Genomic DNA, 27,783 nt, shown 5'->3' with positions numbered 1-27,783 from the left:
CAGCTGCAACTTTTCTGCCTGTAGTCTCCGGTGCGCGTCCTCCGAGTCCCGGCACCAATGAAGGAAAAGCCACCCAGTAGTAGCTTTTGTTTACTACAGCTGGCTGGCTTTTCCTTCATTAGTGCCGCAAAAGCAAAATCCAGCACAGGCGGGCATCCATTTCACAAAATGGATGCACCCATGTGCTTGCTTTTTCAATTTTTGAGCTTGAATTGCTCAAAATTGTACATAGGAACTTAAAAAAGAAAAGTGGCAGTATATTTGTTTTATTATTGCCCATCTTTTTGTGCAATAAAAAATGTTGGGCGAACCATTCCTTTAAATGCCCCCTGTACCATTCCTTGTAGAAAATCTGGGTACCCAAACAATCGATAAAATGGGGAGGGGTTGTCTGTCAGTGCCCCTCGCTTGACCGCTGAATCCCAGGCCTCCACTCCAAGGACTTCACTATTCCTAGTGTTGGGGTGCCTATGTTTCTTATTTAACCACATGAGCCCTGATAGGGCTGATCCTGCCACCGCTCTGTCCTGCCGTGCCCATATCTTATGTTGACTATCAGCAAGACACTCTTTTGATCCTCAACTGTGCCGCCTCAAAATATCTGCGAAAATGTGGAAATGCTAGTCCCCATCAATTTCTTGGGGCCATCAGTGTGGTCATCACCACCCTATGGGGTTTAGGCCTCCATATATATGACGTTACTATTCTTGTGAGGGGTCTAAAAAAGCTCTTCGGAATCCGAACAGGTAATGCAACAGCCTTGGCAATATTTCTATCTTGACTGCTGATATTCTCCCCCACCATGAGATTGTGAGGGGATTCCACTTCATAAGCTCTACTTTTATTTTTTTGAAGGAGTTGTGGGTAGTTTGCCCCGTACATCAGTTAAATTGATCTCATGAGAGTTATGCCCAAATATCCGATACCCTCCTTCGCTATATTCAATTGTGTATTGGAGCCCATCCTGTCCTGTATATAACCATTCACTGACAAGTTCAGCACTTCAGATTTCTGCCTATTCATTTTTAAGCTGGACAACGTCCCGTAGAGTTCCAGTTCTTTCATCAGCGCCGCCACGGATTCCTCCGGATCCGACAGTGCTACCAGCATGTCGTCCGCAAACAATATTACCTTGTGTGCCTCTCCTGCCATTCCTATTCGTTTAATCTGGGTCGCCTCCCTTATCTTGACCAATAGGGGTTTTAAATAAATAGCGTACAGCAGTGGAGATAGTGGGCACCCTTGTTTGGTGCCCCTCTCTGGTGTTACCCTCTTTGATACCGTCCCATTGACAGCTATACGAATAGATGTTTAATTATAATTGGCTCTAACCATTTGAATGAACCCGGAGCCAAATCCCATATATTTCAATATGCCAAACATCAATGACCATTCGACCCTATCAAAGGCCTTTTCTGCATCCAGTGACAATAGGACTGCTGAGTTTTGAGTCATGGCTGTTTTTTCAATTAGATGACACACTCTACGGGTGTTGTCAAATCTCTGTCTATCCAGTATAAAACCTGATTGTATCTGCCAGTTTCTTTGTATATAATTTGGCGTTTAGGTTCATCAATGCTATTGGGCGATATGAGCTGGAGAGCGTGGGATCTTTGCCTTGCTTCAAGAATACCACATTTTAGCTTCGTTCATCGATGGTGTGATGGACCCCTTCTTTTTGAAAATATTAAAGTGTGTCATAAACCTTGGGGCTAGGTTATGCTGATATGGTTTATAAAAGCTCTCTGAATACCCATTTGGGCCCAGGGCTTTGTTTCTTGGCAACCTTCTTATAGCTTTTCTTACCTCTTCCTCCCAGATATCTTCCTCTAATCGCGCTCTGTCCTCTTCCGCTATTTGAGGGAGCAGTAATCCTGCTAGATACTCCTCCTGTATATCCCCCTATGGGTGATCAGATGCATATAGTTTTTGATAGTGTTCCCTAAAAGCTTCTCCCATATCCTCATGTGTCATCTTTTCATCCCCATGACTATTCTGAAGCCTCATAATTGTCTAGGTGTGACTCTTATCCTTCAACTGTATCGCCAAGAGTCTATCCGCCTTATTAGCCACCACATAATAGCACTGTTTCGTGAATAACAGCGCTTTCTCGGTCTTCTCAGAGAGAAGCGTCTCAAATTGGCCCAGTACATGTCTCAAAGCCCTCCTCAATTTATTTTTTGGATGCTTTGCCATTTCCCTTAATATATCCCTTATCTTCTTCTCTAGCGCTACCTCCCACTGTCGCCGTTGTCTATCCCTCCCTGCCTTCATTGCTATCAAATGACCCCTTATAACCACCTTAAATGCGTCCCATACCACTTCTGGGGACATGCCCTCTACCGCATTGTCTGCAAAGTATTGTTCTATTTTCTCCTCAATTTGTTAAACTTGGACCTGATCAGATAACAGTTCTGCAGGAAATGTTCACTTCAACAACCTCAACCCCCCCGGAATTCCCCAGTGTGATAGTCATAGATAACGGGGCATGGTCTGACAATTAAATAGATCTCAGTTCTACTTCAATCACTTTTCCCACCAGTCCTGTGGAGGTCCAAATATAGTCAATCTTAGATTAGGAGGAGTGCACATGGGATTTATAAGTAAAACCTTGTTCTTGCCTCTTATTTCTCTCCATATATTGTGGAGAGCCATCGTTGCCATTTGTCTGTTCAAGTGCCTTGGATGGTGCGTGTGCCCCTGATATGGTTCTCATGTTCCTATCCTGTTTGGGTGCCTAAGCCAAGTTCAAATCCCCCAGCAATATTATATCTCCTGCAGCAAACGCTTCTAACCTCGCCAGCACCCCTATCAGAAATGCATGCTGTCCTGTATTTGGGGCATACACTGATGCCAGGGTAACTTTGTGATTCCCCAAAGAAGCAATCACAAATAGGAACCTTCCCTCCTTGTCCACTTATAACGTCTGTATTTGTGCCCCCAATCTATCATGCAATGCTATGAACACACCTGCCTTCTTTTCCCCTGCATTTTCCTGCTTTAATTGTGAATACCCTCTTATTCATAATTTCCTCTTATCCTTTTTGCATATATGTGTTTCTTGATACATAAGGATATCCTGCTTCTCGCCCCTCACACATTTTTCAATGTTCTTCCTCTTGATGGGTGTATTAGGCCCCTTATATTATACGTTAACACCCTAAGGGTCTTCATTTCTTCGGCTCCCTCTCCCATTCTCACCCTTTCCTTGGAACCGTGTCCCACCTCTCCCTACTTCTGGAACCATCCCCCCTAATCCCTACCTTGCCCCACCCCATAAACCCAAACTCCCAACAACAATCTGCATCCAAACATCCCCGCACTCTATGAATGCCAAAATATCTATGGGGATTATTTGAGGACCAGGCGCGATGGGCTGAATTACCCATCACGCCTGGCCCTCAAGTAATCCCAGAGATATTTCATAGGGATTACTAAACCCCACTACTGGTTTCCAAGTGCCGTGCCCCCACCCCCACGGGCTACAGGTAGCATTTAACTTGTATGTAGTTTACCCATCCTCGGGGTTCCATGTCCATCCGCATCCACTCCTTCTCTACCCCAGTTCCGGGATTGTTCAACACTGCTGTCCCTCCGTTCCACTTCATATCTTATCGCCCCTCTTGCCTGTCCTCTGTATTGTCTTCCATTCCCATGGCTTTCTGTGCCATCTTTTTCCTCTTGGTTGACCTTCTCGCTCCTCCGCATTTCCTTCTTGCATCTTCAGAATCTGTTCTCATTCATCGCATGATGTAATCTTAGGCTGCCGTCCTTCCCATGTCCAAATGGAAATGTCCACTTATACCCAATCTGTTTCTGCTTTAAGAATTTCACCACTTGGCCCATCACCCTCCTTTTATGTAAAGTGGATTGGGCCAGGCCTTGATACAGCTGTACTTCTTCACCGTTAATTCTCGTCAAGCCCGCTGATCCTGCCATCCTCATAATCTGTTCCTTTTGGCTATACAAAGTCACTGCCACCAAAATGTCCATTGGTCTCGAGCCTGACTCCACCGCTATCTGTGGGCCCACCCTATGTATACGGTCAAACTGCACTGCCTCCTCCACAACGCATGTCAATATATCTGCAAATAGCTGCTGGACAGTGTCCTTCAAGTCCCTATCCGCCATTGTTTCCGACAGGTTCTTAATCCTGATGTTGGATCTCCGTGAATGGTTTTCCAAATCCTTACACTGGAGTTCCAGGTTTTGCGAGAGACGAGATGTCCAGAGCTCCGTCACTCTTCTGTGCATCATCCTCCATGTTCTGGACCACCCTTTCCAAAGTATCCATTCTTTCCTCCAGTTTTGCCTGATTCAATTTTATTTCCTGCACTGATTGCTTCATTTCCTCCTTCAATGTCTCAAATGTGGTCCTGAAACTTTCTAAACCAGCTATGCATATCCTCCTTATGCAAAGTCATTGTACCTTCTTCCTGGTTTCCTTGCTTCTGCTGAACAGAACTTTCCGAATCTTTTCTTGTTCATGGGGGAAGTCTCTGAACCCCACAATTGTTTAATATTCCCTTCTTGGCAGGCCTCGGGGTTTTCTAGCCTGATGACGCAGCTTTTCCTCTGTTCTTGGACATAAGGACGGTGTAAGGTGGTTCCTACAGTCACACCACAATTGGTTTGTGGGTTACCCCTTATTCCGGCTCACCACTATCCATGTAAGTATTTTTGCCTGGCCCCTTCCCTGTGCAATGTTCAGTGGGGTCCTTTGATGCTTCTTCAACCCCTTGCCCTGGGAGTTGGGGCTTCCTCTTGTACTGCAATTATGACCCCAGCTGATTCTTCCCTGGTGCTCCTTACTGGTGCTCTGTATTGCAGCTCTCCCCTGTTTCCTCTGCACTCCTCTGGATCTCCGAGCATGCTTCCCCCGTCGCCGCCTCCTCCCCTTACCACTTCACTCTTGGCCGGTCTGTTCCTTCTCCCGGGCCTAGACCCTCCTGCTGGGGATCTGCTCCGCGATCTGTCCCTCGTTGCCAGCGCTGCTCCTTCCATTGCACAGACCCCATCTGCCTTATCGGCCCGGTCTGGCTCCCCCTCACCTACACCACAGATGATGCCTCCTTTGCTCTCCTGCAGCGCAACGCACGGAGGGTCACTTGCCGATTCCGACAAGCTAACTCCAGCCCGACTTCTCAAGGCGTTCTAGGCACGACCCGCCTGGGGTGTCTACACGCTTTCTCCCCTCACTGTACGTGGTTGCCGGTCTCCTAGCCTCCGATCCTTAACCATGTTGCTTTATTGAATGCTTAGTTATGGCCCCAGTGGGGACAGAGAGATGCTTAGACACGTCTTCCTTCACTGGCCGCCATCTTGGAATGAAAAGGGCTTTTTAAAAAACATTTGGAGGTAACAAAAATAAAGGTGTTTGGGATGTTTTTGGAGTGGGGTGGCACAAAGGTGAAAGGGAAAATACATTTCTTCTGTGTTTTTAAACACTTCATGTGGGAATGTAATGGTTACAATGGAAAGAGGACAAAGGGGATCTAATAAACACACAGACAAAAGGGAGCAAAACAAAATGAATTGATGCTAGAAATACCTAAGCTTGCATTAAAAGCCCAATCTCCATCAAAGTCCAGCAACACACCTCATAATGATAAGTTATGAGTATCCTCTATATGACAAATCTGGACTATGAGTCTCTTCTCCCCTGAGGGGAACCACCCCCTTTGACGCTAGGGAAGTGAGCCCGCTAAGCAAGACCCTCTCTAAGGGTTTCGGCAAGTGGCACCTCACTGGGAGTGACTCCCCTCTTGAGGACAAGGACTACCATTCCGGTAAGGAAGTCCTGGTCCAAAGTACATTGTCTGCCTACATGAGAATTGGAAAGACTTGTTACTTCTGTTTTGAATCCACCAAACAGTAACATTGCTTTAAATTTGTTGGCTTCAGGTAAGGCTGGGTCTCTCCTGAACTCCAAAGTCATAGAGGAAAGACACCCCCCTTTTGTTTCGGATGATGTACATAAAACCAAGAGGAACTTGAAAAAGAGAGGAGGAAGAATCTGATGCAGAGGCCAGCCTCTGACGGAGAGACATCCTGGAAAGGCAGAGCCACGCTAGACAGCAGAGCCAGAAGTGTTGCAGATGTTATAACAGATGTACATAATACAATAAGCTTGCATGAACAACTAAAGTGTGCACAATCATTGAGAAGTGTTTTCTTTATTATATTCCTTAAAATATTGATCAGATAGAAGATAAGTGTGCAATATTTACCTATTTCACGAGTACCTGCTTCTCTTAGATTACCTAGAATACAAAGAAAACAAAGAAAATCACAAGGCAATCATACCTATGGTAAAAATCATGGGACGATCAAAAATGCACCCAAGAACGTATTTGCTTTTAGTAAATTCAATCTGTACACAACCTTCAAACAGATGTCTTGGTTTAAGGTGGCCTTTCAAATAAGCTGGAAACGCCTGAATCCCAATAACCTACTGAGCCTTGCAGCTCAGGATTATGCCAAACAATACAAACCCTTCGCCTATAGCACAGGGTGAGGCATGAGAGTTGGGCTTCTTCCTGCTTCAACTCCTTTACACAGGAGCTGGGGCATTGCACAGGCTCGTCTTTTTATAAATGACAGCAAAATTACCACTTACATCATAGTCTTTGTATCTCCTCTATTAACCGAATATTGGTGAACCAGAGCGCAGAACTGTTGGTCATACATCTCGAGAAATTAGTCAATGTTCAGGTTTATCTACACATTAAGTGCTGTTCTGTAGTATTGCCTATCTCTAGGCTGTCTGTGAACGTGAGACTCAGGGGGCCAGGCCCTACCACCTTCTTGGTGATGTGGTGCCCAGATTGGTATGGAGAGGACCCTGGTCTCCCTCACACAGTATGGGGGCAGGCTGGTCCTGGATTGTCACATTAACAGAGCGGCCCTTTTAAGAGGAGACTTAAGCAGTACGTGCACAAGCTCCACAAGCCAAGCCCATCTGGACCCATGGTATTACTGTATTACTGTCATTATACAGATTCACCCAATCCCAAAGTAAGAACAGAGGCCCAACAAATACACAACGGGGAGAACAAGAAAGTGCAAATGAGGCGAGACTGGAAGAGAATGAATTTGATAGAAAGGGAACTGAATCCAATCCTGTGTCCAGAAGGCATAATTCCCCAGTCCCAGTAGAACACTAACAATTGGATAGATTAAGGAAAGTCTGGATTCCGCAAGTTTCTTGTACACAACGTGAAGGAACTGGAAGTGCTCATGATGAGTAACAAGTCTTTTTGTGCAGAGATCGCCCACAATGTTTCATCCAAAAACCGCAAGACCATCGTAGAGAGGGCTGCTCAGCTCGCCATCAAACTCACAAATCCAAACGCCAGATTGCGCAGCGAGGAGAACGAGTAGACTGTCCCCTTGTCTGTGCAGCTCTGTTTGTCAAATAAAAAACTGTAAACTCCAAAAAAAAAAAAGAAAAAAAAAGGAAAGTTAGGAAGTCCCTGAGGGAGAAAGAAAGTAGGGGGTCAACATTTTGTATATACTAACCTGGGTCAGGGACGCCGGAGTTACTGAGTAGGTGAGAGAGAGGGGAGGTGGGGCGGCTCTTCGGAAAAGAAAAAAATTCAATAAAAACCCTTGAACTGCCTCTGCAGGTGGGAGCTATTCATGTGTCATCTGTGAGAACATTTAAAGCTTACTGAGATTGGAAAGTGATCCAACCCAATCTCTACAACAGTTGTACTACCTGTAAGGAAGGTATATATCAAAGTAAGACAGACAAAAGTGATCACAGTTCAAGGGTGTTTATTGAACTTTATCAAGGGTATGAAAAATGCCCATCTAAACCTAAATCTAAGTTGGGAGCAAGCTACGACCATCAAATAATAATAATACAGTTTGAATGGAGTCTAGTCAATTAAAAGGGCCTATACTAAAAAAAACTATTGCCAATCCTCACCGCAATGCTACAAAATTGTGTGGGATTATGCTCACAAAAATAAAGAAGTGTTCACAAAATTATAAATCAGGATGTTAGGCCATTGGCCTTCCTTCCCCTCATTTTTAGAACGGGACAAGGCGGGTCACTCCAGCACAGCACACTCCTGGGCTTCTCTGGCACAAGGTTACAGTTCCTTTCACCAACATCAGGGCCTTCTGTGCCCAAGTCTCTTTTATGCAAAGTCTTTTGCCTCAGAGGACCCGATGCACCATAAACACCAAAGAAAGTTCCTCTCAATATTCACGTCAGGCGATTTACTCTTCACCCTGGATCCCCCTCAGCTGGGCTGCGATCCTTCTTTCACCTATAGCCTCCCTCAGTCAGGCTGAGAGCAACTTCAGTTTTTAGGCATCACCTCAGTCGGGTTCACATTTGCCACTACAATCTTCTCGAGTGTGTTACTTTTCACCCTGTTCCGGGCTCAGACCCCTTTTCTACAATTAGTCACCCTCGAATGGGTTCAGACCAATTTCAGTTTACCGACAATCAAAGACTTTCGAATGTTAACAGGATTTAACGCAGGAGCACTTTGATTTTACAGTTCAATAATTCTTCCCTATTCAAAGGGGAAGAGGGCACCAAACAGAGACCTTTGAGTGAGCACCCACGTGCCACCAGACCACTCTGTATCTGGTACCTATCTTGTTTTCACAAAGTTCAATTGTATTCAAGTTCTCTTTCTCCCTACAATGTTGCTGCTTGCAACCTTGAGCATAACATTGTCTGGTCGGCTATCAGTTTCTCCAACTCACCGGCTGTGCTGAACTCGTTGGGGTTGCTTTGCTGTCAGAGTCAAGGACAGTACCGCAGTGGCAATCGCTTCTCCCGGCTTGGCTATCAATGCAGGCAGGCCCCGTGTACCTTTGACACATGCTACACCATTCGTCAGCTGCAATCCCTAGTCTTAAGTTTATTTTCCTTGAGGACTCTTGAAAGTGGCGGTGCTGTGTTGAAAAGGGCAAGGGCATTTCCCTCCTTGTCGTCTTCTCCGATCTTGTTGCTTTTCTCCTCGATTTAAATTGCCATTCCCAAATTGCAGCTTCCTTGTGAGTTATGACTTGCTCAGAGTCTGCTTCCGTGCTCTGCTTTTAATCCCTGTGAGGAAGAGAAAGGGATGTCAGGTGTGTGTAAGTAAGGGTGATTGCCTAATCTTGCCTGGCCTCAAAATTTGGACCACATGGCAGGCTCTCGTAGGGAGTTATAGCCCTCGTATTCCCATGGGGATTCGTTCTGTCTTCTAGTTCATTAACCCTCATCCTAGTGGGGTTGGTAAACCCGGAAGGGTGAGAATTGTAGTGTTTGTGGAATTAATTGGAAAAATCTGTAAAATAATAGTTTGGAGGTTTGTCAAGGGAGCAACCAGGATTTTTGTTGTGAAATGAATAGGGGAGATTGTGGAAGCTGTAGTGTTTTATAAAACCGTACTGGGAGTTTGGAAAAAAATAATAGGGGACGGGGAGAACAATAACTGGGAGTACTCGGGTAGTCAACAGGAAAAAAGGGATTCTGGCAGATGCAGTTTCCCAATGCAACTAGGTTTGAGTTCCTAATAGGTTTACCAGATGCGGAGGGGTTGTTGGATTTTCCTTCTGGTAAGGGGGGAGATTCATTGGGTGGAAGGGAGGTTGATTTGGAACAGCCTATAAAAGCCTCATGGACTTCGTCCTCCTCACCTTCTTCCCCGGTGTAATACCGTTTCTCGCCTGGGGTATTCCCCTGGGCATAACCCTCGGCTCCCTTACCCTGGTGATCCTCCCTCGTTCGTCCACCCCCAGGGTTGGGATCTAAGAGCGTCAGCCTTTCCCTGGCCACCTGAACGAGGGATTCTTGGGGAGAATACCCATTGGTTTTTCACATTCCCTTCCTGTATGCTGGTTGGACTGCAGTGTTTCACTTGGAGATGTCATTGTGGAACACCCAGACTGCTGGTCCAAGCATTCCAGCATATAACCTGGATTGGTCTTCTACTCTAGTATATAGAGACCATTACTGGTTGGGTCCTAAACCCTTTTCCGGTTGATCAGTGTTTGTGTATGTTAGGAATTTAAGAGTTCGCTGCTCTCTCTTTCTCCATCTTCCTTTCTCTTTCTTGAGCTATCATCAACTATTACTCTATATTTTCAGGACAAACCCCCACTCCCCACAAAATAAGCATTGTTCTAAATGACAGGTTTCCGAGTCCTCCAGAGAAATAGTAGAGGTTGACCCTCTCCTATCCTTATTCAGGGGGCTAAACCTTTGTTTTGGTGCATGACTGTTCTCTAGTTTCTGCTCCTCCTTGTCAATATAGGGTTCTCCTTGTATCGTCTCATTTGGGTTTCTCACCTTCTCTCTCATTTGCTCATCCTCGGGAGGATAGCTTAGAAGCAACATGCTCGCCTTGGAAGCAAGACGACACGGAGCAACACAGGTTCAATCCCGGGGTCAGCGCTTAGAAACCTCTGGCTATTAAGCGAGTTATAAATAACCTACCATATCATATCCCTTAATTTTCCCTTAAACCGGTAAGGATAGGTTTCTGGGATTTTATTTTTCATAGGAGGGGTCTTTGGGTCTTCTCCCTATAGATCTTCACTGGGTTTATGGAGAAATTCAGGAGAACAAATGTTAATTTGTCTCCACAAGAGAAAAGGGGTAACATTTTCATGTTATGTTCCTTGCATGGGAAAATATAGAAGGACCAACCCAAGGGATATTTTACTCTTATTCGGAAAGAGATTACGGCTTTGTCCCTACCCTGTACTAAATAATTCTGAGGGCAAAAAAGGTCATTAATATTGCCTTCAACATTCTTTTGGACAGTTAGATGGCTTGAGAAGTCAGGGGGGGGAAATTGGATTCCCATTCTCTGTTTATGGGCTGCAAGGGTTGCCTCATGTTTTACATAGACCTCACCCCATTGATGGAAAAAGAGGCTTAATTGGGTTTGCCTCTTGATTCAAAGATTTCTGAGTCACCTTGGAGGGAGTTGTTCATTCGCTCTTTCTCTAATACTGAGTATGGGAACTCAATCAGTCTTTCTTCCTGTAAGTGGGTTTTGGGGATTACTAAATGGGTTTTACTCAAGCATTCGGGAATTGTTTGTAAAAAGGCCTCAGCGAGGGCTGGGTCATTTCGCTGGGCGAAGGCTGGGTCGGGATAAATGGTAGGCACTTCGCCCTTTTCCTATACAATGCTGGATGGTTCATCAGCTTTCCCAAAGCCTAAGGTACCTCATTCTGTTTTGTCTGGTTCACCTTCTTCAAAATTAGGAAATAGAGCTTTTTCCAGGATTGCTTGAGCAATTTGGTCCCCCCGATGTACTTCAAAAAGGAATTTCACCAAGATTCTGTAAGAGAACCTTTACGTCTACCCGGAAGTCAGGATAGATGATGCCTGCTAGCACGTCTACACCGAACTTCCAAGCTAGGCCATATTATGGGGTCAACCTTATGTAACACACCGCAGGGGTATTAAAACCAAATCTGTAGGGACCATTCCTCTTTTCCCAGGGGGGATAACAGCTTCCCTACTAATACGTCTGTCAAAGCCTATTGATTCTTTTGTGGCAACAGAGGGGTTTGAAGCTCTATGACTAAGCTTCTGCAATTGTAGGGTTCGCCAATTTGTTTCAATTGAGTCACATTCCACTTCTGACACCATATGTAAGGAAGGCATGGTGTCAAAGTAAGGCAGACACAAGTGATCACAGATCAAGGGTGTTTATTGAACTTTATCAGGGGTGTGAAAAATGCCTATCTAAACCTAAATCTAAGATGGGAGCAAGCTACGACCATCAAATGATAATACAGTCCTAGTGGAGTCTAGTCAAATATAAAGGGCCTATACAAAAAATAACTATTGCCAATCCTTAACGCTATGCTACAAAATAGTGTGCGATAATGTTCACAAAAAGAAAGAAGTGTTCACAAAATGATAAGTCAGGATGGTAGGCCACTGGCCTTCCTTCCCCTCATTTTTCAAATGGGACAAGGCGGGTCACTACAGCACAGCACACTCCTGGGCTTCTCTGGCACAAGGTTACAGTTCCTTTGACCAACATCAGGGCCTTCTGTGCCCAAGTCTCTTTTATGCAAAGACTCTTGCCTCAGCGGACCTGATGCACATAAACAAAGAAAGTTCCTTTCTCGATATTTACATTGGGCGATTTATTCTTCGCCCTAGATCCCCCTCAGCCAGGCTCTGATGTTTCTTTCATGTTTAGCTTCACTCGGTCGGGCTCAGACCAACTTCAATTATTAGGCATCCCTCAGTCGGGTTCACATTTGCCACAACAATCTTCTTGTGTGTGTTACTTTTCTCCCAGGATCCCTCTCTTCCGGGCTCAGACTCCTTTTCTACAATTAGTCTCCCTCGGCCAGGCTCAGAGCAATTTCAGTTTTTAGGCATCCCTCAGTCGGGTTCACATTCGCGACAACAATCTTCTCGGGTGTGTTACTTTTCACCCAGGATCCCCCTGTTCCGGGCTCAGACCCCTTTTCTACAATTAGTCCCCCCTCGACCATGCTCAGACTAATTTCAGTTTGCAGACAATCAAAGGCTTTCGAATGTGCACAGCATTTAGCGTAAACCGCTGCAGGACCACTTTAATTTTACAGTTCAATAATTCTTCCCCATTTGGGGGGGGTGCACCAAACTGAGACCTTTGAGTGAGCACCCACGTGGCGCCGGACCACTCTGTATCTGGTAGATATCTTGTTTTCACAAAGTTCAATTGTATTCAAGTTCTCTTTCTGCATACAATGTTGCTGCTTGCACTCTTGAGCATAACTCAGTCCGGTCGGATATCAGTTTCTCCAACTCACCGGCTGTGCTGAACTCATTGCCGTCGCTTTGTTGTCGGAATCAAGGACAGTACCACAGTGGCAATCGCTTCTCCCCGCCTTGGCTATCAATGCGTGAGGGCCCCATGTAACTTTGACACACGCTACACCATTCGTCAGCTGCAATCCCTGGTCTTAAGTTATTTTCCTTGAGGCTTCTTGAAAGTGATGGTTTTGTGTTCAAAAGGGCAAGGGCATTTCCCTCCTTGTCGTCGTGCCGAGCTCGCCACCTTTCTCCCCGGTCTAAACTGCCATTCCTGAATTGCTGCTTCCTTGTGCGTTTTGCCTTGCTCAGAGTGTGCTTTCATGCTCCGCTTTTTATCCCTGTGGTGCAGAGAAAGGGAAGTCAGGTGTGTGTAATTAAGGTTGATTGCCTGATCTTGCCTGGCCTCAAAATTGGGACAACATGGCAGGCTCTCATAGGGAGTTATAGCCCTTGTATTCCCATGGGGATTCTTTCTCTCTCCTAGTTCATTAGCCCTCACCCTGGGGATTGGGGCGGGGGGGTTGGTAAACCCAGAAGGGTGAGAATTGTAGTGTTTGTGGAATGAATTGGAAAAATCTGTAAAATAATAGTTTGGAGGTTTGTCAAGGGAATGACCAGGATTATTGTCGTGAAATGAATAGGGGGGATTGTGGAAACTGTAGTGTTTTATAAAAGCAGACGGAGAGTTCGGAAAATAATAATCAGAGGGACGGGGAGAAGAATGACTGGGAGTACTCAGGTAGTCAGTATTAAAATAGAGATTCTGGGAGATGTAGTTTCCCAATGCAACTAGGTGCACTATTCCCGTCCCCCACCCTCCTTTTAATGTTAATGTTTAAGACACTCAGAAGCTGTCAGGTCACAACAGATGATGCACGACTCACAAAGTAATGTGTTATGCACAAGGGATCAACAGGCAACTTGAGAATCAGGAAGCTTGGTTGAAAAGTGTTTATTTTACAATAGAAATGGGCCAAAGGCTTCAGGTGGACTGGTTGTAACAATGAGGATAAATAAAGAAATCAACTATGTGCAAATTCCAGCGTGCTCAAGGACCAAAGTCTGCCAGCCCATTCTTCTATTTTCTTGGGCTCTGCCTCTTGGCAGTCAAATACAAGTCACTTAAAGTCTGTTGAGTTTATGTGCCCCCTGCATATCTTTCTAGTCTTTGCTGATTGGTTGCCTGGTCAGGATGTTGATTCTCCCCGTGGTATCTTCCATCTGCTGGTACACGAGGGGCCTTGGGTCATTAATCTCCACTGAACGCCAACGTAATGCTAAACCAAACTTCAGTGGGTCTGAGCAGGTTATATTGCAGGCCTCAAAGTGCTGGTGACTGACTGTGCCACAGTGTCTGTGAGCACTGGGACATCAGGTATCTCCAAACACTTCCCACCTCTGGTCCTGGTCTCCTCTCTTCGCTATGCAATAGACTTGCATTTCCTCTTGTAACTTCCTCAGCACCATCAACATTTGTACTCTCATCATATGCCCGCTTAGCATCTTGACCGTTTAGTCTTCTATTTCCCCTTTTTACTCTTGCACTTCTTTTCCAAACTCTTCCGCTTGTATAGTCAATTGTCTCTTGGGATCCTTGGTATTCATGCCTTGCATTCCTTTCTCCTTCATCCCCACTCCCCTTTTCCCAAACACCTATGTTTCGAGTGCCAGCTGCTTTACACCTTTCTATAATACCCCCTCTCCTTTTCTCTTCCCTTCACTCTTATTGTCCTTTTCCTTTCTTCCACCTCTCTCTCTCTCTGATTTTGTCCACATTCCTGCTCCTCTCAGTCCCTCCATTCAGGTCTTTCTCACCACTCCTTCTCCTTTCCTTCTGCTCACGTTCCTGCTCCTCTCAGTCCCTCCTTTCATGTCTTTCTCACCACTCCTCCTCCTTTCCCCCTGCTCACTCTCCTTTAGTTCTCACCACTACTAAAGGCCACTGCTTTCCTCTCCTGAATACCCTAGGTCTGTTTGAAGCACTGGGTGTTTATATATTCACCCAGATCCAGCCCCAGGGCCTGCAAACTCTGGACCATGCTCAGCTGCAGAGCTAAACAAACTGAGCACAGGGATTGGCTTGCAGAATTCACACAGTCTGACAGCTACTTCTACTTAGTCTGAGCACTCATGCATGGCTCCGCGGACGGAACCCTTAATAGGACTGTCCACAATGTTGTAAATGTCACTAATGAACTCAAGAGGGGGGGTGTGGCTAAATGACGACGTAGGAGGACGCGTATCCCGGAGCTCCTGCAGATCCGAAGGCTGAAACAGCTTACGGAGCGGACAATAAGCAGCAACGACAAAGCTACAGCTTCATGAACACACCGTGCATGCATCGGCCAACAAAGTGGAGGCGATGCCCACAGACTAAACAAACGCGAGGGAGAAAAGTTCGGCCAGGATTGCAAACGTGTGCAACAAAATGGCAATTGGCAGAATAAAGGCAAGTGGAATACTGGCAGCGTGAAATGGACCCTTGCTCACCAAATAGAAAAGAACTGCACCGGAGCCCATGAGGAGTAGTGGGCAGTCAGAGCTGACTACGAGGGGCCTGGAGAAGCAGTAATACAAGCGCAGGTCGGACGCGGACAGCAACCGGGGGAAACAAAAGGTACATTGAGACACGAGCCGCAATCGGAGAAGGCAGTGTGCGGCTGGGGAGAAGGTCTATGATACCGGGCTACGGCGGGACGGATGAGCGTGTGTCAAGATCCCTGAGCCGAGCCTGCTATACAAGCGGGGACAGAATAAGCAGAGGAAAAACGAAATAAAGGCAAGATCGAACAAGATATCAGCATGCAAAGAGCCCCCAGCAGCGGACACCGTGCAGTTGGACAAGGAAGACAGCCCACGCGCAACACGGATCGGCTCTGCGGATGCTTTCAGAGCACAGCAGAACTGTAACTCGCAGTGCCGGAGTGTCTGTGCACTGCGGGGAAGCATGGATCCTGCATAATGGATCACGGGGGCACTCCAAGCTGAGGAGTTCATAGAGGTCCCGTGCCCCAGAAAAAAGGAGCCTGAGTGCATCGCACAACAGCTGATGTGCGAGGCACTACGGTTGCAGCACTACCTAGCCCCAGCCACCACAGATTGCCGGAGGGCTGAGCGCACAGATGCAGGTGGAAAACGGTGCTGACCTCAGACGGCACGACATCACATGCAGGCACTTGGGGAATGAATATAGCACACAAGGTGGTGTAGAGCGAAGATCCTGGCGGTAGCTGCAACACAAGGATCACACTGGGGCCATGAGCCAGTGACCTAGGGTGGGACTAGTTATTCGGGCCTAAGGGACAACACGAGGTTTGACGCCCCACACCGTGAGCAGCAGCCAAATCCCGGAGCAGGGCGACTGTGTGCTAGTACAGTCCATAGGCAGAAGACACAGGAGTGTACAGCGGGGTGGCTGAGCGCACACCTGAACCCCTACTGCCCTGCAGGCATGTTAGAAGTGCAGCAGGACATGACTTTAAATAAACCCGCAGGTCACATGAGAAGCAGAATTTAGGGCACAACCTCAGTGGTGGAAACCAAACAAGCCTTGGGCACACCACACAGTCACCCGTACTGAAGGGCACTGCAGGTGAAAGCGAATGTAAGAAGAAGCAGTGCGTCGGCGACAAGGCTCTAAAAGCTGCCACCCCCATCAGACAAAGGACTCCATAAGTGAGGATAAAAGCAATCCTGGTGACAGGACTGAAGGTTTAGAGTCTGACCAAATGAGCGGCCAGACACTGAAGACTAAGCCCATACCAACCCCAGGAGCAGGAATGGCGGCCAAGGGGACCAAACCGAAAGGGAAACAACCCAGGTGGAGGATTTTGCCAAAGCATCCCCTGCGGGAGAAGTGGTGAGACCCAGGAAATTAGATACACAAGGGGAGGTGACCCAGTCACGAGATGACCAACAGATTCTGAATGCCGTAGCAGAGCTGAAGGTGTCATGGGAATGTAAGATCGATGCGGCTATGGTGGAATTGAGGACCTCACTGGACCTGAAAATTGACGCGGTGAGCGTGGATGTCAACCTTTTGCGACAAGATGTTAGGAAGCTAGCAGAGTGCACGGGGGCGTTGGAGAACGATGTGGAAGTCAACACAAAGACATACACCGCGAACGCCGAGGAGGTCACCGTACTGCAACAACGAGTGCGTAACCTGGAGAACAGGGCAGAAGAAGCGGAAGGGAGGGCGCGCAGGAATAACATACGCATAGTTGGGCTCCCGGAGGGTGAGGAAGGCGCGGACCCAACCAACTATGTCGAGAATATGATGTTGCAGGAGATCAGCGGGGGAGCACTCACCCAAGGATTTACCGTGGAGAGTGCGCACAGGGCCCTGACCAGACAGCCGCAGCCAGGAGCACCTCCTCAACCGCTTATAGCAAAAATCTTAAACTATAAGGATAGGGAGAAGATTCTGGAGCACTTCGGAAAAGGCGGGACCATAAGCAGGGGATCGGCGATCGTCACAGCATACCCTGACTATACCTTCTGGGTACAGCGGCAGCGTTTCAACTATGTGTCAGTTAAAAGAAGGCTTTGTGAGGCTGGATACAAATACATGTTGCTGTACCCGGCAAAAATGAAAGTGATCCACAACAGTAAGGCACATTTCTTTGACACCACAGAGGAAGTGACAACATGGCTTGATGCACGGAACTGCCCAGCTGAAGCGGAGGACCAGGCGGGGAGCAGACCGAAGAAGTGAATGAGAGCTTTGCAGGCAAGTACGGTGAGCTGGGCAGGGGGGAGGTTACCCAATACGATGACACAGACTTTGGACTAGAATATAAATTGTAATAAGGGAAGCTCCAGGTGAGCTGTGCATGCACAAAGCCTAAGGTGATTGGAAGGTTAGAACAAGAGATACCGAGGAGGTGCATTAGCAACCCCCAGCAGCTAGGTTAGTTGGGATACTGGTAGAGTGGTATCCCCATGCATAATTCCGAGTATCGGCTAGGCCCGAGAAAAGGACTAGATGCGGGGTAGCCTGAGATCCAGGGATGGGCAACAGTTTGGGAGAGGGGTGTAGGGGCAGTTGGGGCGTTCAGTGTGGGGAAGGCGGGGGGAGTTTGGTGTGTTCCAAAAGTTGGGGTTGAGGTGAGGGGAGGAGGGAGGGAAAGTTGGGGAGTTTAAAGGGGGGGAAGAGGTGGGGTTTGGAGAGTTAAAGGGAAGCGAGGGGGATATGGAGGGAGTGTGGGGAGTTATAAGGAAGCAAGCCTACAAACACATGCCAATGAATAAAAGGAGAAGGGCGGGGGTGGAGACATCACTGCGCATGGAGCGGAAGACAAGGGAGGACAGGGGCGGAACGGGGTATGGAAGAGATGGGAGACCTTAAGATAGCGACCTGGAACGTCAGGGGGCTCAATAGTTTTTTTTAAGAGGAATAAGGTCATGATGTATTTGAAGAGACAGAGAATCGATATTGCTCTATTATAGGAAACTCACCTGACAAAAGAAAAACAGGAAGTGGTGGGGAGGAAATGGAAAGGGGCCACCATAGGAGCAACATATTTGTCATCTGCCCGAGGGATAATCACGTGGATAGCACCGCATGTCCCCTTTAAGCTGTTGCAATCCACCATAGAGCCAGATGGGAGGATGGTACTAATAAAAGGACTGATAGAAAACAAAAAGCTGAGCATTGTCAACACGCATGCCCCAAACCAAGACGCTACCAGCTACTTTAGAACCCTGTACTGTAAGATCAGCCCATATATCGGGGGGGGGGCAGTTATATGGGGAAGGGACTTTAATTGCACGCTAGATCCCTGGGTTGACAGGTCAGATAAGAAGATGGAGAAGCCCACTCCAGTAGCCAAAGCTCTGAAGTCCCTATTAAGTGATTTCTGACTGGTGGACGTATGGAGGCTGCACCACCCACAGGATAGGCAATATTCTCACTATTCATCCCCACAAAACCTGCACACGCAGCTGGACTATATATTTGCGGCACCAGAGTTGACGGGGGAACTAGTGCGAGAGTCCTCTCAGACCACTCGCCATGGATTGTGACATGGCAGTACTCGCCGCCCAGGGCACGGATCCCGACATGGAGGTTTAGGGCCGAAACTTTGAAAGACACAGGGTTTAGAGAGGACCTGAAGAAGGATATAGTGGAATACTTTGAAAACAACACCGGAAGTGTAGGATAGGCTGGCACGTTATGGGAGGCATTCAAGGTGGTGGTGGTGAGGGGGGCAGCAATATCCAAATCCAAAGGCCTACAAGGCGGAAAAACGCATGAGCTACACTTAGCAGAAAAGAAATTGAAGACAATGATGCGCAAGATAGAGCACTCCCCAGAGGAGTCTGTAATCATAAAACAATTGCAGCAAGATTGTATGGGGTACAGGAAGAGATTATGCAACCTGAACTATAAAAGATACGTCGAGAGACAGCATGCAGAGGAAGATAAACCGGGCAGGTTGTTAGCCTGGTTGTATAAGAATGAGACACCCAGACAAATGATCAGAGCTGTACAGGGGATGGATGGACAAATGCTAGATACCCAGGAAGGGGTGAATAAAGGTTTTTTAGAGTTCTACCAGCGATTGTATATGGACGTTGACAAGGGAGAGGAGATTGATGTGATGGAAACATTGAAGGACATAAGCCTTCAAAAACTAGAGGAAGCGAAGAGGGAGAACTTAGAGGTCCCGATTACGCTAGAGGAGTTGGAAGCAGTGATTAAACTCCTGCAAAGCGAGTTCTACAAAACGTACAATGCGGAGCTGCCCCCCCCCCACTACTAGCAATGTTAAACAAGGCATTAGAAAGGGGAGCGCTGCTGGAGTCTCTGTGGGAGGCGATTATCATCCCACTTCTCAAACCTAACAAATGGAGCTTGGACTGCGGATCATACAGACCACTATCAATGCTTAATCAGGATAGCAAAATACTTATGGCAGTGCTGGCAAATAGGCTGAGACCGGTCATCAATAAACTCATACATCCTGACCAGATCAGGTATGTTCCGTGTAGGAACATATCCGACAATCTCGGAAGGCTCCATCACGTTATAGAACAAACCGAAAGGGACCCCCAGGAAGTTGCAATAATTTCATTAGATGCAGTGAAGGCCTTCGACTCTGTCAAATGGCCTTGGTTGACGGCGGCCCTGAAAGAATACAGGGTTGGGTTGGGCCCACGTACTTGAGATGGGTCCAATTGCTCTACAGCAAACCACCGACTCGAGTTAGGACGGGAGCGACCATCTCAGATCGATGGCAACTCAGCAGGGGCACTAGACAGGGATGTCCGTGGTCCCCGATGCTGTTCATTCTAGCACTAGAACCCCATGCAATATATCTGAGGCAACAATACAGGAAGGTGGGGATCAGTACGACGGGAGGGCAAAATTTAATATCAATGTATGGTGATGACATGCTGTTGTACTTGAGATATCCTGAAGAGAACCAAGAAATTATATATATTTCCCCTGGGTGGATATATAGGGAAAGCATGTGAGGAACTACCAGTATTACAAATACAATGGGAGACCCGGACCTTCAGATACCTGGGGGTGGATGTATATCACAGTGAAGAGGTCGAACACAAACAAAACACAGAGAAGGTGGTGGCTCACATTGAAAACAGCATGAGGTTCTGGGCTAAGCTCCCTCTGACCATGATGGGAAGAGTGGCACTGTTAAAGATGGTGGCATTGCCCAGGTTGTTACACTACTTGGGGAATGTACCATACATGATACCCTAGCGAATCTTTGTCAAAATCCAGGGTATATGTAGGGGCTTTGTATGGCACAACACTAGGAACAGAATAGCATTATGGAAATTGCAAAACACATATGACCAAAGAGGCATCAGATTGCCCAACTTCGAGATGTACTATCTGGCCAGCCAACTACAATATGTGGCCAGGTGGTTATCGGAAGACCCCACATCGGAGTCCAGGCTGTTGAGGGCTGAATGTGCCCCGTTTTTCCAGAAAGAATGGATATGGTTACCAAAATCACGGCAGGGCAGAGGGACAAGAATGTTAGACCTGTGATGGAAGATATGGCAAAGGGCTTGCAGGGCCATGGAGAACCCATACCCGTGTTCCCCACAGATGCCGCTAGTGGCACTGCATGGAGTGGATGAGCAACAGAGGAAGATAGTCCAGAAGCACCGATTCGTATAGCAACGCTGGGAGATGTGTGGCAGGATGTGAAGGCAGTGGAGTTTGACATACTGGTAGAAAGCACAGGACTACGTCAGGGACAGATCACTTATAAAAGGTTGGTGCGGAAGATAAAAGACACTTTGTCAGAAAGAGCACGGGAGAGTCAGCCGGACACGGCCATAGAAACATTTCATGATGTGTTGGAGGGAGGTCATGAGGTCTCGCGGATCTATGAACTTCTGATGTTGAGGGTGGGAAAGGAGGTGACTCAGCTGAGACGGGATTGGGAGGAGGAAGCTGGGGAACCTATGAGTGATGGGTTGTCGGTGAGGGTACCAGGGTACCACAAAAAAGTGTCCAGGAATGCGAGGTTGCAACAAATCTAGTTATCCATTACCCATAGAGCGTATATGACCCCCCAGAAGATTGCAAGGTTTAAGAATGCAGGAATACAAACATTTCCGAAATGTGGGGAGGAGAATGCGGGACTGGTGCACATGTTCTGGGTGTGCCTGGAAATAAGGGGATTCTGGCGGAAGGTGGCCCACCTTTTGATCGAAAAGGAGATTAGGCTGGAGGTGGAATCTTTGTAGGCATGCATGGTGGGGGGATTCCCCAGGTCGCACAAGTTGAAACACGTGAGTAAACTCAAGAGACCTGGCTTATATACTTGCGAAGCGCAGGATTGCCATGAGCTGGAAAACTAGTCATAGGCCAAAAGTGGAAGCCTGGTGGTACGACCTTCAGAAATGGACAGTGGTGTGGGTTGAAGCAGTTAATAGAGGGGGAGAGGAAGAAGCAGAGACATTGATAGCGTGGAGGCACTTAGTAACCTCACTGTCTGGGCCTGCCCAGACTTGCCTAGAAGACGATGGTCCCTCAGGGGATACGGAGGAAGGAGTGTCCTCAGATAGAGTGGTGGAAAGCGGTGATGTGGGGTAAGCTCGGCATAAGGGAGGAGGTAACAGGGAATTGGTGGACACATTGTGAGACTGCATAGGATACTGGAAATGTATAATCGTGGTTCACTGTTCACAGACATCTCTCCCTGGCATCGCGGCTCACCTGCAAACATCTCAGAGCGCAGACATTTTCTTCCTGGCACCACGGCTCATCTGCAAACATCTCGGAGCGCAGACATCGTCTCCCTGGCATCGCAGCTCTCTGTCATGGTCATGAAGTCAGGGGCACAGGCATGCAGGGGTCGCATGCACAGGAGACCTTGCTGGACATTGTCCTGGCGCCTTTGGTTTATGTTTTGGTTGTTTGTTGAAATCAATAAAAATTGTTTTAAAATGAAAATAAAAGTGAACTCAGGAACACACCAAATCTCGAAGATAGCTCAAGGGATTTTATTTTAAAACTCAAAAGGGTGCTCGCTAAGGGCTGTCCTCTCCCTAGCCGTGGCATCCCAATACGCCAGTTTGTTCTCTAGAGATGTTCTCTAGAGATTGGTAACCCCTGTTGTCTAAACCTCTGTATCTGTCAGATGGTCTAAGGAAAAACACTCTTCCTAACCATCTCTCTAAGGGAGAAATCTTGGCAGTCCCTGCCCTAGGTTCCTCAATGCAGATTTGTGTAAGAATTGTGACAAAGTCCCTTCCTTTGAGGATAGGGAGGTGAGCCGCTCTGGAATACCCTCGCCAGGGCTAGGGGGAAGTGGGACCTCAGCGAGAGAGACTCGATACTCCCCGTTGGTGGACAAGGACTCTCGTTTCTGTGAGGAACTCCCTACAGAGGCACACACTATGGCATACATGAGATGTTCTCCAACTCAAGAAATATCTTAAATCCAAACTGGGATGAAGAAACTTGACAGAGATGCCATTATTTTGATGAAAAGGATAATGTCGCTTTAAATAGAATTAACCAATCCACTGAGACGAGTAGATCTTATAATGTAAGGTCAAGTAATATTGAGAGAGAGCGAGGAGAACAGACGTCGGCACGGGAAGCCCCCGAGAGATGTAAAACCTGTAGTAAGCAGGAACCAAAGAGCCTTCATGTTTCAAACTTGCTCCAGTGGATCAAGCAGTACGCCAATGCAACGGCGTAGCTGTGACAAGAGAATCCACTCGAGCAGAAACCCCCCCAAAAAAATGGTGGCAGGACTAAGGGGAGATATTTGTGGTGGACCGACGGTCCAGACAACGCCACAGAGACCATTGCAAAGTGGGAGTTCGAAGAACTGCCGTTTCACATTTCAAGACCGTAACACCGAAGCGATACACCCACAGAGAAAGGGAGACTGCGAGAAATTCTGCGCCAGGGAAGGGAATTGTAGCAGTCGAGAACAGTCGAGAAAGGTTAGATGATCAGGCCTTGTACTCCTCACCCTGGCGTTCTTTCCTTCCCTTCCTACTACTATCCTCCCCTTCTTTCTGCCACGCTCCTGACACTGTCAAATATGTCAAATCATCTCCACAGTTGACAACAATGGTCCTCATTTCAGCAGTATTCCATCCATTGCCCAATGCCCTCCGCATGCCCGCAAGCACTCATCCCTGAGAGTTGCAAGCCCATGACAGGACGTTGGTAACTGTCCTCCAAGTCTTCTGTTCACTGAACCATTGCTGTATGTTTGGCTGGGCTGAAATGCGGGACTCCACATTATCACATGCTCCCGTAGGTACCACTGCATGTACCTCAGGGAAAAGGTAAGAAAGAAAAGGTATATATCAGAAGTGTATATATATAATTTTACTGGCATTAAAGGAAGGTAAAGCCAACAGGTTTATGTTCTTACAAGGGAAGGGGACTGTGGCATATACTGGCAGAACCAGCATGAACATATTTTCTTATGGTATCATTACTGGCATTATGAGCAAAACAAAGCAAGTATGAGCATATTCATATGTGGAGACACTGGAATATATTAGTGCAGCCAGCAGCTAGCATGAACATGTAGGTACACAGCTTACATATATAGTGGGCAAAAGCTTCATAGGAACGCTCCTGTGCACTCTCAGGGCTTGAAATCTAGTGGATTTATTCAAGTCTTAACCTACAAAAATGATGATAAACTATGTGGTTTTTACCCAGTTGTTTACATAAAGTGGGCTGTCAAATGCACTATTCTAACCCATTATTTAAAACATTTTCTTGGTGGGAAAACACCCCTGAGCCCCTTTGGTTTGTTGGGGTTCCCTCACTCCACTCAGACTCTTACCACATATTCAGCTAAGAACAAACCTCATTTGGGTGGGCCCTACTAAATTAGCTTCAGGCCATACTCGTTAAACAATCCTGGCTACGCCTCGGATCTTCATGTGCACAACAGTACTGTTATGCATGACCAACTGTATACATCCACTTTGACAATGTAGCCTTCCTCCACAAGCACCTATGACTATAACTTGCTTAGCCCTTACAAGAAGACGGTCTCTGCACATGGGTTTGGCTAAACACGCACCACCCTTCAGCTTCTCTGTTTAGGCAATGCAGGTGTTACTTCAGAGACCTCAATGGAAGATTTGCTCTACCTACACCTAACACGATACCTTAAGGCCATGGGATGGTTAACTTCTCAAAATGATATCGCAAGACTCTTGACAAAACCCTGCATAGCTTGCTTACTGGTAAAGTAGTAATGTTTAAGCTTCTTCTTCCAAACTGGTTCATTCCCAATTATCTTTCCTTAATTACTAAAAACTCAATGCAAACTCAGTAACTATTCAATCAATCACTCCTACTTGCTGAAGTCCTCAAAACTCAGTCAGTCAAAATGTACCTGGAACTGACTATCTCCTATACAAATTCACATCTAACTTAAACATAGCAGATTTCTAATGAACTCCCCATCAAAACAATGTATATTGACACAAAACACTGATCAGCTGTTTTTGAGCTGGACAGTCATTTTGGTTCTGCCTCACCTAAGAACATGCAAAAATAATTTGCAGCCCTCTATATTTTTCTGTGATGCTGCTGCACTCGCAATCTCTTCAATCTAATTTCTCCTTTTCCACAACGTCTGCCTTCTAACACTTCAACTCAATGCTTTTGGGGTCATATTTAAGGCGATAGATTTTACAAATCTTTGCCACACAATTTCCTGCTTCACCGGTAGGTCTCTAAATAATTCAGACAATTTTCCAATAACTACTTCATTATTATAGTGGCAGTGTGTAGCATGCAAAATTCATGTATATCTCACTGAACTCCATTTGGAAATTCACAGGCCTCCTGCATCTACAATCCAGAGACTACCCTTGCCAAACTATGCACTTTCCACTGGCTTCATAGCCACAAATGAATACAGATGCTGTTGAAGAATTCAGAAAATGTATTAGTCATATATCGTCATAAGTTCAACAAAGAGACTAAGGATGGCAAACCTAAGTTACCTTGTCTTAGGTGCATACATACCATTTCTTATTAGTAATCTCCGGATGTACCAACAAAAGGGAAGAAGAGATAAAGCCCAAAGAATTAGGATGACACACAATGCCACCATCCAGGGGTTGTCCTTCATGAAAAACGAATCTGGAAAAACATAAAATTAATATCCATCAGAAATAAATCTGAAGAGAAAATGAGAAAGGTCAATGATTCGAAACTGAAATGCACAGGGAACATTAGCCGAGAGGTTAAGGGGGACTTAAGCCATATCTTTCATTAGCAAGGTTTCATATATTATGCGTGTGACATTACTCAAATACAGAATCCAAGTATTTCAGTACTCACATCTTCATCTGTCTTACGTTTCTGTTACAACACTTCTTTGTTACAAACATTTGAGGAAATAACATGGGAAAACAGGGTCAAGGCACTGTCACGGGGGGATTAGGGACACCTCCCAGAAGTGGGAAGAGTGAGTTGGAGGTGCGGGGGGCTCCAGTCCCTTGTTACCCCCTCACATGCGATGCATGTTACCAAAGGTACTACTACTCTGTCACATGTCGCAACCCAGTACTTTGCAACAAAGAAAACCCAGATTGGAGCCAGGAGAATGGAATCAAGAACATACAGGGAATTAACTGGGAATGTCCTCGACAAACAAATGAGAGACCCAACACCTATCCTACCAACCCCAGACATACCCCAGGTGAATGAAAAACAAAATGGGGAGTGAGGTGAGACTGCAGGGGAACAGGAGAAAAACAGAGGGGGGTGAAGGTAGTGGTAAGAGACAGGTGGAGAGAGTGGTAAGGCGTAGATAGAGGAGAGGGGTGTAGTGAAAAGTGAGAAGAGGGGGAAGGAGAAAGGTGCAGGGAGAAAGACAGAGTATGTGAAAACTGTAGTGACAGAAGAGGAAGAAATGGAGACAGGACAGAAATGGAGGGAGAAAGAGAGAGAGCAGGTAGTCTAAGGAGCAGAGTGCCAGAGTATGACACAATCTTAATAACATCATTGTCAGGGTCATCGGGCCAAGGGCACAGACCTTACAGGGTCACACACACACACAGGGGGCCAGATGGACACAGTCCTGGCACCTTTGGCGCCAGGCTCATAAAGAACAATAAACAAGACACTCATTTGGGTCAAAAAATACCTTTATTATGGATATTGCACCTAATTTTCTGGTGCAACGTGTGTTTAACATTGGAACTTTCATCTTCACAGCAGCCCCATGTGCACTCTTGGGTGGGGCTGCTGCTATTGGGTTGCCTAACACGTGCTGACTCACTGGGAGTGGCAGGGTGTGGCAGACAAGCCAAGCCTAGTGGGCGTGCCCACAAGCACAGCTATATAAGCTGCTCCAATCCCTGAGGCAGATGCTTCACATTATTCTGCACTTCCATGCAGCGTAACGCTCACCGCCGCCTGGGATTCAACTTACCTTGGGAAGTCCGATCATCTGCCTCCATACTTACCATCTGGAGGATCCTGCTCTCACCTGTACTCTTCTTCCTGCCATTGCGGCTCACCTCCAAACATCTAGGAGCGCAGACATCTTCTTCCTGTCACCGCGGCTCACCTGCAAACATCTCGGAGCACAGACATCTCTCCCTGGCATCGCGGCTCACCTGCAAACATCTCAGAGCGCAGACATTTTCTTCCTGGCACCACGGCTCATCTGCAAACATCTCGGAGCGCAGACATCGTCTCCCTGGCATCGCAGCTCTCTGTCATGGTCATGAAGTCAGGGGCACAGGCATGCAGGGGTCGCATGCACAGGAGACCTTGCTGGACATTGTCCTGGCGCCTTTGGCACCAGGCTCATGAACAAAAGTAAACAAGAACATCCATTTAACCCCAAGATGCTTTTATTATGGACATAGCACTTCAGATGCATGAACCTTGAACATTCCATCCATTAAGCAGCCCCCAGTGTATTCTTGGGTGTGGCTGGTAATGGATTGCCTTTGCACATGCTCACTCTCTAGGAGTGGCAGGGTGTGGCTGGTAAGCTGGCCCTAATGGGCGTGCCCACGATCTCAGCTATATAAGCTGCCCCGATCCTCAAGACAGATGCTTTGCGTTATTCTGCACCTCCTTGCAGCATAACGCTCACCGTCGCCTGGGATTCAGCTTACCTGAAGAGATCCTGCCATCCACAATCATACTCACCATCCGGCAGATTCTGCTCTCACCTGAACGCTTCCTTCTGGCACTACGGCTCACCTGCAAACATCTTTGAGAGCAGTCATCTTCTTCCTGGCACCGTGGCTCACCTGCAAACATCTTGGAGCGCAGTCATCTTCTTCCTGGCACCGCAGCTCACCTGTAAGCATTTCGGAACACAGACAGCATCATCTGGGCACCGCAGCACAACCTCAGCGTATCTGCAACAGAAAGGCAAAAGACAAGGTTAGACACATAACAGAAATTCGTTAAAGGTGCGCTGCCATTTAACCTTGCACCTTACAAAAGCCAACACTCACCTGCTGCCGGATACTGCGGTTGCATCCATCTTCCG

The 27,783-nt window shown here is 46.9% G+C and overlaps 1 protein-coding gene across 3 annotated transcripts in view; it reads right to left on the bottom strand.

The window, feature by feature from the left end:
- Window positions 1-27,783, bottom strand: part of LOC138521321 (butyrophilin subfamily 2 member A1-like) — a 773,333-nt gene that overhangs the window by 426,837 nt on the left and 318,713 nt on the right. For all 3 annotated transcript variants that reach the window (XM_069634063.1, XM_069634064.1, XM_069634065.1), the window contains 2 exons: window positions 25,290-25,406; window positions 6,231-6,263 (listed from right to left, as the gene is read on the bottom strand). In XM_069634063.1, the coding sequence (XP_069490164.1) occupies window positions 6,231-6,263; window positions 25,290-25,406 (150 nt within the window). The remainder of the gene's footprint in view (window positions 1-6,230; window positions 6,264-25,289; window positions 25,407-27,783) is intronic.

Source organism: Ambystoma mexicanum, chromosome 13 (genome assembly GCF_040938575.1).
Source record: "Ambystoma mexicanum isolate Mex_15411 chromosome 13, UKY_AmexF1_1, whole genome shotgun sequence".
Classification (NCBI taxonomy): Eukaryota; Metazoa; Chordata; class Amphibia; order Caudata; family Ambystomatidae; genus Ambystoma; species Ambystoma mexicanum.
Note: the sequence above shows the minus strand (reverse complement) of the source record. Positions and strands in the feature narration are given on the sequence as shown.